This window comes from Macaca fascicularis, chromosome 16 (assembly GCF_037993035.2).
Source record: "Macaca fascicularis isolate 582-1 chromosome 16, T2T-MFA8v1.1".
In the NCBI taxonomy this organism is placed as follows: domain Eukaryota; kingdom Metazoa; phylum Chordata; class Mammalia; order Primates; family Cercopithecidae; genus Macaca; species Macaca fascicularis.
The window spans coordinates 8,924,994-8,943,218 of NC_088390.1; the positions used below are offsets into that span (position 1 = coordinate 8,924,994).

The 18,225-nt window shown below is 46.3% G+C and overlaps 1 protein-coding gene across 8 annotated transcripts in view; it reads right to left on the reverse strand.

Annotated features, from left to right (window-relative positions):
• The window catches only part of PIK3R6 (phosphoinositide-3-kinase regulatory subunit 6), a 67,639-nt gene extending 49,414 nt beyond the window's left edge, over positions 1-18,225 (reverse strand). For 5 of the 8 annotated variants that reach the window (XM_065532766.2, XM_065532765.2, XM_074018570.1 and 2 more), the window contains exons 1-3: positions 18,080-18,225; positions 2,985-3,106; positions 463-563 (exon numbers count right to left, since the gene is read on the reverse strand). In XM_065532766.2, the coding sequence (XP_065388838.1) occupies positions 463-475 (13 nt within the window). In that variant the 5' untranslated portion in view covers positions 476-563; positions 2,985-3,106; positions 18,080-18,225. The remainder of the gene's footprint in view (positions 1-462; positions 564-2,984; positions 3,107-18,079) is intronic. The other 3 variants (XM_074018569.1, XM_045375335.3, XM_074018574.1) reach the window with 1 other exon arrangement.

Genomic DNA, 18,225 nt, shown 5'->3' on the forward strand with positions numbered 1-18,225 from the left:
GACCACTCAATAGCTATGTGACTAGGGGAAAAGTACCTGCCCCTGGCATGCCTCCATTTCCCCTTCTGTAAAACGAGGGTAATAATCCCTATCTTAGGGGGTTAACCAAGACTAAATGAGTTAATATTCGTCAAGTGCTTTTATCCCTCCTCAATCCATTATAAGTGCTATATAGGTTTTTGTTAAATAGTCACAAGTATTTGGCAATAAATTGTGACTATTCTTGTCATTATTCCCGTTGTTAAGCTCAGTGTCCAGTGAGCAGTTGGAGCCTCGTGCAAGTGTGTAGATGTCCAACTCTCAAGATGTTCTCACATTTAGGCAGGATCCCTGAACTGTGGCCTTGCAGCCTGTCTACGTGCAGGGGGTCCTGCCAGCCCTAGAGGCATCCTCACCCATGAGAAGGGCCTTCCCCACTCGGCAGCAGGCTCACTAGACCCCTTTCCCCCCCACCACACTGACCTGAGCTCTCCATGGGAGCCTTTGGGTGTAGGAGGAGAATGTGGTTGTCTCAGGCAGCAAAATAGAAAACAAGGTGGTTGCTTTTCTGCACAGAGGTGGTTCTGTAAAATAAGAGGCAGTTAATTAGTGGAAGCAGTGGAAAGGTGCAGAACGCACCTTGGGAAATGGAGAAGCTCCTAAGCGACCTAGGCTTCTAGCACCCTGGGGGGAAGTCTAGCTGTATTTAAGAAAAGTTATGGCTGGGTGCGTTGGCTCACACCTGTAATCCCAGCACTTTGGGAGGCCAAGGCGAGTCGGTCACTTGAGGTCAGGAGTTCGAGACCAGCCCAACCAACATGGTTATGGTTGGTTCGAGACCAGCCCAACCATTTCTACTAAAAATACAAAAAATTAGCTGGGCATGGTGGCAGGTGCCTGTAATTCCAGCTACTCAGGAGGCCGACACAGGAGAATCGCCTGAACCTGGGAGGCGGAGGTTGCAGTGAGCTGAGATGGTGCCACTGCACTCCAGCCTGGGCAAGACTTTGGCTGAAAAAAGAAAGAGAAAAGAGAAAACTTATATAGTGCTTACTATGTGCCAGGCATTACTCTTCTAAGCACTTAAGAAATATCAACTTTTTAATATTAATATTAAGCTTATGAGGAAGGTTCTATCTCTGCCTCCCTCCCCAGTTCTATAGATGGGGAAACTGAAACACAGAGAGGCTAAATAACTATTCAAAGTGAAATAGCTAGTAAGTAAGGAATGAGGACTTGAACTCAGACCGTCTGGCTCTAGAGCCCTCCCTTAAGCACGACCTCTGGCTGTCCCACTGTGACCCCAGTGGGAGATCCTGCCAGAATCTGCTCCCCAGAGCAATAAACCCAATGACCAGAATGCAGAGGAACTCCAAACAAATCCAAGAGCTTGTTTTTGGAGAGAAAACAAGCAAACAAACAAACATATAATTGGGAAAGCTAATCTCAAAAGAGATAAAAAAGAGACAATATTAGAAATGATAAATGTCATATATATATATTTATTTATACCAAAAAAGAAAATCTGAGTCCCCTGTGTCACACCTGGTTTTCTAGGAAAATAAAAATGACTCAAAAGGCTCTAGAAGAATCAGAAAAACTGCTTATATTTGTAACCAGTGAGGAAATAGAGACAGTTGTCAAAGAACTAGCTCCGAGGGAGTGATGTCTGGCTCAGATGGTTCTTCTGATAAGTTTTTTCAAACCTACAAAGAAAATATCTATATTATTTAATCTGTTCCAAAACATGGAGATAGAAGGGAAGATTCTCAGTTTATTGGATGGCTTAACCTTGATACTAAAATCTAATAAAGATAGTTTTAAAAAAACAGATCATGCACTTCATACCCATTGGAATGACCGTTTTATATATACAGAAGAAAAAAAAAAAACCCAACCAAAAAAAAAAAAAAAAAAAAAAAAAAAAAAAAAAAAAACAAGCATTGGCAAGGGTGTGGAGAACTGTATTTGTATGGAGTTCCCCTGCTTTCCAGTCCTTGAGTTTATTGCTCTGGGGCGCAGACTCTGGGAGGATGTGGTGCGTTGCTGGTGGGAATTCAAAATGGCGTAGCTGCTGTGGAAAATGGTGTGGCATGTTCTTCAAAAAGTCAAGCATAGAATTATCACATGATCTAGCAATTTCACTTTTAGGTAAATGCCCAAACGAATTGAAAACAGGAACTCAAACATATCCTTGCATACCAATCTTAATAGAAGCATTATTCAAAACAGCAAAATGGTAGAAGTGACTCAAATGTCCATCAACAGAGAAGCAATGAACGGATAAACAAAATATGATGTATACATAGAGTGGAAAGTTATTCGGCCTTAAAAAGGAATGAAATTCATATATATGCTACATCATGGATGAACCTTGAGAACATTATGCTGAGTGAAGTAAGTCAGTCATAAAAGGACAAATATTGTTATGATTCCACTTATATGAGATACCTAGAATAGGCAAATTCACAGAGGCAGAGACAGCAAGTATGACAGAGTACCAGGGACTGGGGAAGGGACGAAAGGGAAGTTATTGTGTAATGGGTACAGAGTCTCTGTTTGGAATGATGAGAAGGTTCTGGAAATGGATAGCAGTAATCGTTGCTCAATATTGTGAATGTACTTAATGCCATTGAATTATATACTTAAAAATGGCTAAGATGGTAAATTTTATACATCCATATTTTACCAAAATAGCAAAATAGACCACGCTGCTCACCTACAAATATCCATATAACATTTAAAAATAGATATCAACTAATTGAATTCAGCAATGGATTGTAATTATAATGTACTACAATTTCAGCCTACTGACAATCATAGAAATGAATATTAAAATGAGAGTGGCAGGCCGGGCGTGGTGGCTCATGTCTGCAATCCCAGCACTTGGGGAGGCCGAGGTGGGCAGATCATGAGGTCGAGAGTTTGAGACCAGCCTGACCAACATGATGAAACCTTGTCTCTACTAAAAAATACAAAAATTAGCTGGGTATGGTAGCACTCACCTGTAATCCCAGCTACTCGGGAGGCTGAGGTAGGAGAATCGCTTGAACCTGGGAGGTGGAGGTTGCAGTGAGTCAAGATGTTGCTACTGCACTCCAGCCTGGGTGACAGAGGGAGACTCCATCTCAAAAAAAAAAAAAAAAATTAGAGTGACAAAGATTATGACAAAAGATAATGACATCCAGTATTGGCAAGGATAGGATATGAGAAAATTTCCAGTCATACATAGTTGGTGAGAAGAGAAATTAGTATAGCCTTTCTGGGTGACTGCTGGACAATATTTATCAAAATTCAAAATGTTCATACTTTTTTGTCCAAGCAATTTCACTTTTAGAAACCTATCCGAAGGGAAATATTGGACAAATGGATAAAGGATATGTACAACAATATTCATTAAAACATTGTTAACAACAGAGAAAAACCAGATTAAAAAAATAAAGGCACAATTATAGAGTACCAAGTAAATAAATTAATCTGTGCAACAAAATACCATGCAGTTATAAAATTATGGTATACATCTGTATTGGCTGAATTCGGAAGACACAATACCATTTACAATAGCCGCAAATATTTTTTAAAAAATAAATATTTAGGCCAGACAAGGTGGCTCATGCCTGTAATCAATGAACACAGTATTTCTCTCCATTTATTTAGGTCTTCTCTGATTTATCTAATCAGCATTTTATAGTTTTCATCATATGGCTCCTGCATGTTTTGTTAGATTTATCTCTAAATATTTATTTATTTATTTATTTATTTATTTATTTATTTATTATTTGAGACGGAGTCTCGCTCTGTCGCCAGGCTGGAGTGCAATGGTGTGATCTTGGCTCACTGAAACCTCCGCCTCCTGGGTTCAAGCAATTCTCCTGCCTCAGCCTCCCAAGTAGCTGGGACTACAGGCACACACCACCATGCCCAGCTAATTCTTGTACTTTTAGTAGAGACGGGGTTTCACTATGTTGGCCAGGCTGGTCTTGAACTCCTGACCTCATGATCCTCCCGCCTCGGCCTCCGAAAGTGTTGGAATTACAGGCATGAGCCACCACGCCCAGCCTCGCACTCCTTATTTTAAGAATTACTATAAAGTTATTTGTGAAGGGCTAGACACATGAATCAATGGAACAGAACAAAGAGTTCAGAAGCAGGACCACACAGATATGGTTAATTGATTTTTGACAAAGTTGTAAAGGCAAGTCAATGGAGAAAGGAATCTTTTCAACAAATGGTGATGAAACAATTGATCATTAATATGCAAAACAAGAAGCAAAACCTTGACATAAACCTCAGACCTTACACAAAAATGAACTAAAAGTGGACATAGATTTGAATGTAAAATTCAAAACAGTAAACTTTTAGAAGAAAGCATAGGAAAAAATCCTTGTAACCTCATGTTAAGGAAAAAGTTTTTAGATACAATACCAAAACATGATCCATAAAAGAAAAAAATGACAAATTAGACTTCATCGAAATTTAAAACTTCGGTTTTGTGACAGATGCCTTCAACAAAATGAAAAAACAGGCCGGGCACAGTGGCTCACACCTGTAATCCCAACATTTTGGGAGGCCAAGGTGGGTGGATCACCTGAGGTCAGGAGTTCGAGACCAGCCTGGCCAATATATTGAAACCCCATCTCTACTAAAAATACAAAAATTAGTTGGGTGTGGTGGTGCACGCCTGTAATCCCAGTTACTCAGAAGGCTGAGGCAGGAGAATCACTTGAACCTGGGCAGCAGAGGTTGCAATGAGCTGAGATTGTGCCACTGCACTCCAGCCTGGGTGACAGAGCGAGACTCCATCTCAGAAACAAAACAAAACAAACAACAACAATAAAATAAAATAATAAAATAAAATAAAATAAAGAAACAAAGTATAGACCTAGAGAAAATATTTGCAAATCACGTCTGACAAAAAAATATATATATATGTAGGATAAATAAATAACTCTCAAAACTCAACAGTAAGAAAACAAATAATAATCCCCAAATGGGCAAAAGATCTAAATAAATACTTTACTAAAAAAACTATGTGGATGGCAAATAAACACATGAAAAAATGCTCAATGCTATCAGCAGTTTGGGAAAGGCAGGTAAAAACCACGAGGTCTCACTATATGCCTATTAGAATGACTCAGATTTTAAAATGAGCAATAGAAAGTGCTGGAGAGCACACGGAGGAACTGAAATTCTGTCTCTTTTTTTTAAAAAAATTATACTTTAAGTTCGGGGATACACATGCAGAACGTGCAGGTTTGTTACATAGGTATACACGTGCCATGGTGGTTTGCTGCACCCATCAACCCGTCAGGAGGAACTGGAATTCTCAGACGTTACTGGTGAGAATGCAAAATGGCACAGCCATTCTGGAAAACAGTTTGTCCATTTCTCATAAGGTTGCGCATCACTTACTGCATGATCCTGTAATCCCTAGCTATTTCCTCCAGAGGAATAAAAACTTGTGTTCCACACGAACACCTGCTCGTGGATATATAGAGCAGCTCTATTCAGAATGGCCCCAAACTGGAAACAACACAAATGCCTTCAGTGGGTGGGTGGATGAGCAAACTGTGATACACCCACACAGCGAAACACTCGGCATTAAAAAGAGAACTACGTGCAACGACGTGCGTGAATCTTAGAGACATTATGCTGAGTAAAGGTAGCCAGGCTCTAAAGCTTGTGTGCCGTATGGTTCTATTTATATGACATTCTAGAAAAGAAGAAAAAAACAAAAACTACAGGGTCAGAAAATAGGTCAGTGTCAGATAAAGGAATCTTTATCTCTTTTTTAAAGCAAACGTTTAATTTTGAGATAACTGTACATTCCCATCCAGTGGCAAGAAATAATACAGAGTTCCTGGGTACCCTTTACCCAGTTTCCCCCCAGTGACCACATCTTGCAAAATGATGTTACTGTATCAAAACCAAGACACTGGTTGGGCGCAGTGGCTCACGCCTATAATCCCAACACTTTGGGAGGCTAAGGCAGGTGGATCACTTGAGGTCAAGAGTTCGAGACCAGGCTGGCCAACATGGTGAAACCACATCTCTACTAAAAATACAAAAATTAGCCAGGCATGGTGGTGGGTGCCTGTCATCCCAGCTACTTGGGAGGCTGAGGCAGGAGAATTGCTTGAACCCGGGAGATGGAGTTTGCAGTGAGCTGAGATCTTACCACTGCATTCCAGCCCGGGTCAAAGAGTGAAACTCCGTCTCAAAAACAAACAAACAAAAAAAAACCCAGGATATTGATGTCGATACATTTTATTCCGATTTCCCCTAGTTTTAACTGTACTTGTGTGTGTGTCAGTCTCTTACCTCTTAATGATACACACTAAACTACAAAAAAGGTGACTTACTTACCCATAAACAGTGGGGTCGCAGGTAATTTTTATTTTAATACATTTCTACATTTTCTGATTTCTTAATATTAAGTACATTTGACCTTATTTTTGTATGACAGATGGCACACACAAAAGAAGAGAGCTAACATATTATGTTCAGGAATGTCGTAATAACATGAACATTTGGGAGCCCACCGGTCAATTTAAGAACATTGTGCTGTGGGTTTAACTTTTAAAATAACAACAACAACAACAATAAAGTTATTAAAATAATCCCCCTTTTTCCCTCCCTGAGCTTCAGGGACGGCTGCTCTAAGAAGCTGATTCATGCTGTGCTGTGGACGTGACTGACTGGAGTCTGAAGAATTGGGTTCGAGTCGGGCTCCCCCGCCATTAGCCTGTGTGGCTCATTTTTTCTTGGCCTCTCTGAGCCTCAGTCACCTCCTTTGTGAGATCACACACCCAAAAGCGCCAGGTAGAATGTCAGACTATTGAACAACACCCTGTAGCTAAAGGGCTGGGCCTGGAGATCAGGGACCCGAAACCCCAGTACAGAGAGGAACGTGTCAACCATCCGTGCCATGCTGTCTGAAAAATGCTCCCTGGCCTGTTTTTGTGAATAAAAGTAGGCATCGAAATTGGAGTGAATGATGAAAATTCAAACATGAAAACTCCAACTTCCTGAAATTTTATTTCATGAAAATGAGACTCTAGCTGAGTTTGAGTCTTTTCCAGTCTAAGGGGGAGGAGCTGAAAATGACAAGACAGTGTGAGCAGAGCCACTGCGTGGGGTAGACAGGCAGGTGGGCATGAGGTAGATTCAGGTCCTGACCCCACATCCAGTGGCGGAGGGAAGCCACGAGGAGCTTTCCAGACGGGGTGCAGGAGGCTGGGGTTCCCAGGTCCCCCTGTGTGACCTGTGTGGATGTGGAGAATGATCATTATAACCTCCACCTGAATTGCCCCACCAGGTCCAAGCCACCATCATCTCTCGTATGGATCATGGCAGTACCCCTACAGGGTCTCCCAGCTTCCGTTCTTTCCCCTTATAATCTATTTTCTGATTCAAGATCTCCAATGGCTTCTCCTCGATCTCCTAGTGAACTCCACGCTGCTGACAAGCTCACCTGATCGGGCCCCAGCGCACCTCTCCAGCTGCATCTCGTCCCGCCAAAGTTGGTCCTACCTCAGGACCTTTGCACGCCCCTGCCTGAAGCACCCTTCCCCCAGCTTTCCCCACAGCTGGCTCCCCGTCAACATTCAGGTCTCATTGTCAATGTCACCTCCTCAGAGGCCTTTCCTGACCATCCTGTCCAAAATAGCCCTCCCTGTCACACTGCAGCACACTCTGTTTTATTCATAGCATTTATCAGTATGGAAAATTTTGCTGTCAGGCTTAGTTTTCTTGGCTAGTAATTAGAATGTGAACTCCACAAATACTGGGATGGGGCGTGTCTTGTTCACTGCAGCATGTCCAGCACCTAGGGCAGCACCCACTCAGTGGACAATGAATACCTATTTTAGATGAATATTTGATGAACGAATGAAAGTGAAGACTACTGCTGAAAGCCACATGGCCAGTGAAGGATAGAACCAGGGCTAGAGCCCAGATCTCAACCTGGGTCATGGGGTTGTGGCCACTTCCTGTGACCTCCACATGCCCTCCTTTCCCCTCTCTAAACCTCACAGAGCCCCCCTCTGTCTTAGTGAAATAAAATGAACGCAAACTTCTGTCTGGGGTGGCGTGGGTTAATAATGAATGTGGGGCAGCCTTGAAAGAAAAGAAATCTCACAGATAAAGACTAAGAGAAAAGTGTAAGATCCCAGGAGTTTTTGTGGCAAATGGAGAGTGCTTCTGGGCTGATTTTTAATTGAAACTAAAATTCCACTTTGGGAGGCTGAGGCAGGCATATCACAAGATCAGGAGATTGACACCATCCCGGCTAATATAGTGAAACCCCGTCTCTACTAAAAATACAAAAAAATTAGCTGGGCATGGTGGCAGGTGCCTGTAATCCCAGCTACTCGGGAGGCTGAGGCAGGAGAATCGCTTGAATCTGGGAGGCGGAGCTTACAGTGAGCCGTGATCGCACCACTGCATACCAGCCTGGGCAACAAGAGTGAAACTCTGTCTCAAATAAAATAAAATAAAATTTAAAAAGGAAAGTAAAATTCTAAGAAACTCTACCAGTAACTGTCAGAAAGCCTCCCTGATCATTTATTCATTCCTTCAGTCACTCACACATTCACTCATCAAACATTTATTCAGCGTTTTCTATATATTTGTGCAGGTGCTGCTTCCTTGCTCCTCCCCCAGGGGACCTTTGTGGTCGATTTCCTGTCCTTTGGGGCTGCTGGCCACACCAGTGTAGGGGAAGAGCCCCCAAGGGACAAGCTTGCACGTAGACAGGAAATGGAAATAGAAGCAGCTCATTCTCAAAATGCATCAACATCTCATGTGTCTTTGCTTCAGGAATGAGAAGAATTTTTTAGGAAATAAAGCTTGCCCTTTCAAGCACCAAACCATGCCTCTGAATGATTAATTAATTAATTTCTCAATTAATCTGGTTTGGTTTGGTTTGGTTTGAGATGGAGTTTCCCTCTTGTCGCCCAGGCTGGAGTGCAGTGGCGTGATTTCGGCTCACTGCAACCTCCGCCTCCTGGGTTCAAGCGATTCTCTTGCCTCGGCCTCCTTGAGGCTAGCAATTACAGGCACCTGCCACCACACCCAGCTAATTTTTGCATTTTTAGGAGAGACAGGGTTTCGCCATGTTAACCAGGCTGGTCTTGAACTCCTGACCTCAGGTGATCCACCCGCCTTGGCCTCCCAAAGTGCTGGGATTAGAGGCAGGTGTGAGCCACGGCGCCTGGCTGTTTTCTCAATGAGTCTTGATGGAAGCTGATTGCATGCACCGTGCCATAAAACGGTGACGATGGCAGGAGCTATCAGTAGGTGAGGACAACCTTACCCTACACTGAGTGGCTGTTACTGTTTGACTTCTCATGTGTGATTCCTCATTTCAGCAGCACCGACTGTGTCCTGCACTTAGTGGGTGAGTGGAGGCTGCAGTCCAGCCCACTGCTCTGCTGGCCTTTTTGTAATTTACCCGGGCAGGGAGGGTGAGGTTTTGCAATTCATCCATCCAAAGAGGAACTTGCTGTAATTTGTCTGCTCAGAGGGGTGCCTCTTTCTGATTTGAACAAAGTGCCTTCTGTGTTGGCTGCAGCCCTGCCTGGGCTGTGTCTGCTCCTCCACCCAACTGCCAATTTGCTGAAGGCTGGGAAGCTGGATAAGCACATGCAATTGTCTTGTATGTAAAATGAAGAAACAAAGCCTGAGAACTGATCAATGAAAAGAGCATCAAACTTCCATGCATGGACTTGCAACTTCTATTTGCTCAGAAGGCCCTCTGGCTGTCTTCTGAGTTCCTGGCAGTGTTTTGGGTGGCTGAGGTTGCTGAGTAAATCAAAGAGCCTCTTCAGAACATAATCCATGGGGCAGAAATCGCACAAGACCTGAGAGGTTAGAGATGAATGAATGAGACACAGTCCTTGCCCCTTGGGGCTGCATGGTCTACCAGTCTGCCACCTCGTAATGACCGCAGGGTGGCTGAACTTGCCCAAGACCCCTGGAACAGACCTCACACACCCACGGCCCACCATTAGCACACTGAAACTGTCTCACCGCCCCATGCACGCAGCATGCTTGTGATGGTTTATTTTAGGTGTCAACTTGACCAGACCAAGGGAAACCCAGATGGCCGGGGAAGCATTATTTCTGGAGGCGTCCGTGAGGGTGTTTCCAGGAAAGATGAGCATCTGAATGGAGGGAGTGAGTCAATATCTGCCCTCAGCCATGTGGGTGGGCATCACGTGATCTGCTGAGGGCCTGAAACAGACAAGAGGGAGGAGGAAGGGCCTGATGTGCTCTCTGTGCTTCAACTGGGACCTCCATCCTGCCCCTGGACAAAAATCAGCGCTCCTCATTCTCCGGTCTTCGGACTTGGGTGGAGACTGACGCCATCGTCTTCCCTGGTTCTCGGCCTTTGGACTCAGACTGGAATCACACCACGGGCTTTCCCGGGCCTCTATAGCTTACAGACCACAGATGAGGGACTTCTCAGCAGCCACAATCACAGGAGCCAATCCCTGCTAATACATCCTTTTGTTTTCTATCCACCCCCTACCCACCTCCCAATCTCTCTCTCTCTATCCTATTTGTTGTGTTCCTCTGGAGTGACCTGACTAATACAGTGCTTAAGAAGACTACCCATTTCGCAGACTCATGTAAGAGACTCTCAGAGACTGTGCTCTGTCTAGTATATTTTTAAAATTCACTTTTCACATAAAAAACCATGCATATGGCAAAACTCTAAAAGGCACAGATAGCTATGCAGTGAAAGGCCAGGCTCCTTCTTAGCTATCCTCTGGCCCAAGGGTCCCCCAAACCCCAGGCTGCGGACCTGCGCTGATCCATGGGCTGTTAGGAACTAGGGACACAGCAGCAGGTGAGTGGCTGGTGGGCCACGAGGACCGCCTGAGTTCCACCTCCTGTCAGATTAGCGGTGGGGTGGCGGCAGGGGCATAAGCTTCTCATAGGAGCTTGAACCCTATTGTGAACTGTGCATTCGAGGGATCCAGGCTGCCCGTTTCTTAAGAGAATCTAATACCTGATGACCTGAGGTGGAGCAGTTTCATCCTGAATCCATCCCCAGCCCCAGCCCCCTTCCCCACCCAGCCAACCCCTCCCCACCCCCAAACCCCGTCCGTGGAAAAATTGTCTTCCATGAAACTGGTTCCTGGTGTCAAAAAGGTTGGGGACCGCTGCTCTGGCCCATCGGTTTCCTTCCCCAGGAGATGCCACCGTTTTTGGAAATTTGAATCTGTGGCCAACATTTAAAAGTCGTATTTCATCTAAAAATCAAGATTTCCAGCTTTTATTTAAAAGGAGTAACTGGAAGATCTAGCGACACCAAACCCACGATCCTGTGTGGCAACAGTTAGCTGGAGTTGCCATGCAGCTTCCCTGTAGAAGGGCCATGTGCTCCCCAGGATCTCAGTGTCCCTGCTGAGTTCACAATGGGGACACTGAAGCCGGGGGCAGTGCTAGGCACACCACACCAGCACTATCAGCCTGTCCACATCACCATTTATGCTACCTATTGGGCTCTTAAAAGCAGACATGAGCCAGGCATGGTGGCTCACACCTATAATCCCAGCACTTTGGGAGGCCAAGGCAGGTGGATCACGAGATCAGGAGTTCAAGACCAGACTGGCCAACGTGGTGAAACCCCGTCTCTACTAAAAATACAAAAATTAGACGGGTGTGGTGGCGTGCACCTGTGGTCCCAGCTACTCAGGAGGCTGAAGCAGGAGAATTGCTCGAATCTGGGAGGCAGAGGTTGCAGTGAGCCAAGATTGTGCCACACTGTACTCCAGCCTGGGTGACAGAGCGAGACTCTGTCTCAAAAAAAAAAGCAGACATGTTGGCAATCCATGTTCTATATTGTGGTTCAAGTTGCAGTTCACAAAAAGAAAAGTTAATTGCAGAATTTCTGAAATGGGCTGGGCATTAGGGTTGCCACACAGTGCCCATAGATGTCTTTCAACAAACACAGTGCATCTCTGTACTTCTCCCTAGCACCCGATGCCCTGTACAGTAATCCTCCCTTATCTGCAGCTTCACTTTCTGCAATTTCAGTTGCTCAAGGTCAACTGTGGTCCAAAAATACTAAATGAAAACTTCTAGAAAGAAATGATTCCTAAATTTTAAATTGCACACTGTTCTGAGGAGCATGATGAAACCTCTCACCGTTCTGGTCTGTCCCGCCCGGAATGTGAAGCGTCCTTTTGTTCAGTAGGTGTACACGGTGTGTGCTACCTGACTGTAAGCCATCATGGTTATCAGATGAACTGTGGTGGTGTCGCAGTGCTTGTGTTCAAGTCACCCTTATTTTACTTACTCATGGCCCCAAGGTGCAAGAGAAGTGAGGCTGGCAATTCAGATATGCCAAGGGGATGCCTAAGACCTCCGATAGTACTGAACCTGCCTGCCGTCAATCATCCAAGGAGAAGCTGTAAAGTGCTCCCTTGAAGTGAAAAGGCAAAAGTTCTCATCTTAACAAGGAAAGAAAAAAATTGTATGTTGAAGTAGCTAAGATCTGTGGTAAGGACAAATCTTCTAGCCATGAAATTGTGAAGGAAAAAGACCTTTTTGCTAGTTTTGCTGTCTCATCTGAAACTGCAAAGTTGTGGCCACAGTGCTTCATTAAGATAGAAAGGGTATTAAATGTGTGGGTGCAAGACCTGAGCAGAAATGTGTTCTGATTGACAGCAGCCAAGTTCAGTACTGCTGGACGTCTGAGGCATCCCCTGGGGGGTCTTGGAGTGTGTCCCCTGCAGGTAAGGGGACTACGCTATTGCATTTGTTTATCATCTGGCTGCCGCCACTAAAATATAAGCTCCCCGTGGGCAGGGGCTCCATTTTGCTCACTGTTGAGTCCCCATTACCTGACACTGTTTATACCACATGGAAGGCCCTTGATAAATATGCTTGAATAAATGAATGAATGTCAGGCACTCATATGAAGACAAGGCAGGGACACTGTCCCAAAGCTACCCTTGGGCTAGACGACAGAAACACGTCTGTTGGGTATGGTTGCTACAATAAACGACACAGGAAACAGAGATTAGTTTGATGCTCAGAATACTGCAGAGAAGACAGCAGTCCCATAGGAAGCATGGAGACAGACACAATGGTGAGAAGGACATTGTGCCACATTGACCTGTCACCTACCTCTGTCACCTGGGGGTGGCCGATCTTTCTCGGGCCCTATCATGGACAGCTGAGGCTGCAATGTTTGACTGCTGCTTTTGTGCCACAAGGGCAATGTGCAAGGTACTGACCAACCAAACATGTCATGAACATGTTTTAGATGAGCATGTTAGGGCTCATCTAAAAATTCCTCTCCCTCCCGCCTTAGCGCAAGAATAAGACATTACAGGAGAGCAATACACCAGCCTCCACCCACAGTCAGCAAGACTCCTGGCAGCCAAAATAGGCAGCAGGAAAGTGACCAAGGGACAAATCCCAACAACCTGGGAGACGCCCTGTGGTCACCCCCGCCGTGGCCTCTCACTTACACTGCCCACAGCATTCACTCATTATTTCACTTATTCCATAGTTCCTGAGCACCTCCTATGTGTCAGACACTGTTCCAGGTCCTGGGGATGTGACAATAAGTTAAAATACACAAAATGCCTGCTCTCGGAAAGTTTGCACTCTAGTGGGTGTGTAGGGAACAGAAAATCGACCAAATAATTAAATCGTATATTAGATAAAGATAGTGGTATAAGAATAACCTTGGGAAGGGGGGGTTCTAGAGTTGGGGAGGAGTGTGCAGTGTCTACATATGGATATTTGGATATATAGATATTTAAATATAGATTTAAATATAAACTTTTAAATTTGATTGTCAATTGATAGATTATAATTGCATATATTTATGAAGTACAAAGTGATATTATGATAGACATATATAAAGTGGAGTGATGAAATAAGGCTAATTAACATATCCATTGAATACTTATCCTTTTCCTGGTGAAAACATTTGAAATATTTATTCTCTTAGCAGTTGTGAAGTATATAATACACCACTATTAACTATAGTCACCCTGCTGTGCAATGAATCTCAGAAACCGTATTCCTCCCATCTAATGGAAACTTCATACCCTTTGACCAGCATCTCCTTATTTCCCCCAATCCCCAAGTCTGTATGTGTTTTGTTTTTTGTTTGTTTGTTTGTTTTTGAGACACAGTCTCGCTCTATCCCCCAGGCTGGAGTGCAGTGGCACGATCTCGGCTCACCGCAACCTCCACCTCCCAGGTTCAAGCCATTCTCCTGCCTCAGCCTCCTGAGTAGCTGGGACTACAGGCGCACACCACCACGCCCAGCTAATCTTTTGTATTTTAGTAGAGATTGGGTTTCACCATGTTGGCCAGAATAGTCTCCATCTCCTGACCTCGTGATCCTCCCGCCTCGGTCTCCCAAAGTGCTGGGATTACAGATGTGAGCCACCGCACCCAGCTGGTTTTTAAAAGGATGATCAGGGAGATCTCCTGAGGAGGTGCCATTTGAGTGGGAACCTGAAAAAGGCCCGACAGCAAGCCATGCGGTATCTGCAGGAAGAACGCTCTAAGCAAAGAGAATAGCCAAGTCCTGAGTTGCGAGGGTGCCCAGTGTTTTTAAGGGACAGCATGGTTGGGGCGCAATGAGTGGGGGACACTACGAAGATGTTGGGAGACAATTCTCCATAGGTTTCTGTTTGTGCATGCCTGGTGAGCATTCTTCTGTATCATCTTTTCAAATACGTTTGTACAGCAAACGGCCTTGGAAGATACTGTCCGTTCTAGGACAGAAGGCAGATTAATTTGCTGTCAATAGAATAGAGATAATGGCTCCTTTCAGGGTAAAAGTTGGGCAGGTTTGTTTGCAGCTCGTCGTGAAAATTTGGGGTTTCCTAGGCTCAGGGTTCCTGGGCTGTGATGCACAGAGTCCACTTGGGTTGGGCTCCTTGCGGCGGCCCTGGGACTTGGGGGCAGGCAGGACCTACTGTCACGACGCTCATGCTGCTAGTTGTGCTGTGAGTAATAGAGTTCTTTGTCTTTAACTCTGGAGTCTCATGTCTTCTGCTGGTGACCATGAAACGGTGGTGGGCTAACTTGTTAGTTCTAAGTTAACTTATAACTAACAGATCCTTCTAGCTTGTAACCCAGGCCCTTCACTCTTTGTTTGTTTGTTTTTGTGACAGAGTCTCACTCTGTCACCAGGCTGAGTGCAGTGGCACAATCTTGGCTCGCTGCAACCTCCACCTCTCGGGTTCAGGTGATTCTCCTGCCTCAGCCTCCCAAGTAGCTGGGACTACAGGCAGCTGCCACCACGCCTAGCTAATTTTTTGTATTTTTAGTAGAGACGGGGTTTCACCATGTTGGCCAGGATGGTCTCAATCTCCTGACCTCATGATCCACCTGCCTTGGCCCCCCAAAGTGCTGGGATTACAGGCGTGAGCCACCGCGCCCCTCCCCTTCACAGTTCTTGGCAGAGGGATGAGATCGGAGACAAAGAATGAATGAACGAACAAAGGGATGAGTGAATTGGGATTCAGAGACCATTCTTCCTTAAACACAGAATATCAGCATTGAATGAGTCGCAAGCCAGGTGCACACACACAGCTCATCACTCCCTTGGGGTACAACAAGCCCAAGGACCGACCACAGAACCATAGAAGCATTCTATGGACACGGCAGAAAGAAGCGAATGGGGGCCACCTGTTCATAGGTGCTGCTCCCTGTCATTGGTGTGAGATAAAGTGGGGGTGACCTCCTGGATAGAAGAGAATACTGAAGTAAGGGGGCTTGGAGGAGGATCCGAGGAAGCCTGGCTCAGGTTCAGTGTTTCTGTCATGAAGATTCCAGATCTGATAGTCCCTTGTCCCCCCATCCCCCCAGCCCCTCATTGCTGGCTCCTGGGACAAGCTGTTCAGACAGAAGAACCCACCACCTAGGCCTCCCTGTACCTGCAGGAATAAAGCCCGGGCAGACAAGACGCGGAGCTTCCCAGGGCCACACTCTGCCTCCTGTCCTCCAGCCGCTCCTGTGGCACAGAGACAGGGGACCTGCAGAGCCTGGGTGACCTGCCTCTGTTGCCTCCCCTCTTCTCCCACCACAGCTGCCTCATGCCCTCAGGGTTTCAGGGGCAGCTCAGGCTTACCAGACACCATAGCTGTATTTTTGGTTTTTGTTTTGGATCAGAGCGTGTGGTGAGTGAGCTGGCAGTGAGGGAGTAAGGGAGTGAGAAGACAGAGCTCTGGGTCCTGAGGGGGCCCCTCAACCTTTAGCCCTTGCCCCCATGAGGTCTACTTTTCAGATTCCCAAGTGACCGGGAGGTGAGGGTCCTGCTGCCCGGGCTGGCCCCTGTGGACAGGGACAGGCCTGTTTCCTCAGCTGTGTCTGCTTCTGACCGGAAGGAAACACCTGGATATGAAAGAGCCGGTGGGGTGGGGTGGGGGAGCATTGTTCCCAGGGGCAGGGAAGCTTGACGGGATCTGATGGGGCCCGAATGCAACAGGGAGCAGAGGGCGACGACTGCAGCTTGGCATCTGCAGCCACCATGTCAGCTGAAGCACTTGCGTGGAGACAGTAGAGGGCCCACAGCAGGTTCTAATGGGAGGCAGCGGGGCATGGTGGCCAGGCAGGTGGCATTCCAATCCTGTCCATAGGGCAACTTGAGCTGCTTGCTTAAAACCTCCGTGCCTCAGTTTCCCTATCTTAAAGGGGACTTGACAACAATGCCTACCTCACAGGCTTGTCATGAGACTAAATGAGATGATATTTGAAAACCACTTAGAGCTAAATAAATAAATGGACCGTGCCGGGCACGGTGGCTCGTGCCTGTAATACCAGCACTTTGGGAGGCCGAGGTGGGCGGATCACAAAGTCAGGAGATCAAGACCATCCTGGCTAACACGGTGAAAATACAAAAAATTACTACTGAAAACACAAAAAATTAGCCAGGTGTGGTGGTGCGCGCCTGTAGTCCCAGCTACTCGGGAGGCTGAGGTAGGAGAATCGCTTGAACCCAGGAGATGGAGGTTGCAGTGAGCTGAGATCGCGCCACTGTACTCCAGCCTGGGCGACAGAGTGAGACTCTGTCTCGACGACAACAACAACAACAACAACAACAACAAAGGACCGACCCGTGAGTGCTCTGTACACCCCCCAGTAGCAGACACACACCACTTCTAGCTGTGCTCCCCCCCAACACCTGACTTTCCCACCTGCTTTCCTGCCTCTGGGGGTTTGCACACTTTGCTCCCCATTGCTGGGGTGCCTCTTGCCACCTCTTTGCACACCAGATCCTCCCTTGAGCCTCAGCCAGGAGCCACCTTCCATGGGAACCTCCCTGAGCCCATACCCTGCAGTCTCTCTCTTTCATCCTGCACCCACCACACACTGCCTGGCTCGCTGAGGACCCTGGCAGGTATTACTTTCTGGGTTGGTCACTCGCAGCTGTGTTCAGACCCTCTTTGCAGGCAGTCAGCTCCTCAAGGACAGAGACCAGGCCTCGGTCAGATGCTGGCACACATAGAAGATACCCGATTCGTGTGTAGGGAGAGAATCGGCCAGACCGGCATGACTTTCACCAAATTCCCCAGGAAAGTGATGGACGGATGATGTCCCAGAAAGGGCACGGACTGAGACCCAGATGTTTCACATTGAGTCTTGCTCCTTGCTACCCCATTCTGCAATCTTTGGCAGATTGCTTCATTTCCCCATGCCTCAGTCTTCTGTCCTATAAAATGGCACTAAAACACTTATCCACTCAACCTGTAACTGCTGGTGAGAATCAAATGGGAAAATGAGTGTACTCTGCAGCACGGGCATAAATCATTAGTCCTATTATTAACGGCATGCACAGGATTCCAGAAGAAAGGAGAATCCTTCTTACAGGGTCCTGTGTCCTTTCTTCTTGTGAAAATGGGATGAAACAGTCTTGACTTGGCAGAGTTACCCTGCAGTGTCTGAGGTCACCCTTCTCAGAAAGGTGGCCATGGCAGCCCCGAGCCTGGGTAAATAAGAGCCAGGGGTGTTTCAGCCCCCTCAGGGCTCCCCTTCCAGCTCCCTCCTTACCGCCCTTCTGTCTGTTCTGCTAAGATCTGCCTGCCTGGCGAGCTCCATCCAAGCCAGCACTTACCTTGGCTCAGTGGTAGCTTCTGGGCTCCCCAAGTCCTTCAACCGACTCCTTACAGTCCTGTGCAAGGCCCCCAGTCCCAGAGAAGCAGATGTCTTGGGAGGGCCTCCACGGGTGTCTGTGGTCTTGACTGTGCTCTTCAGATCTGC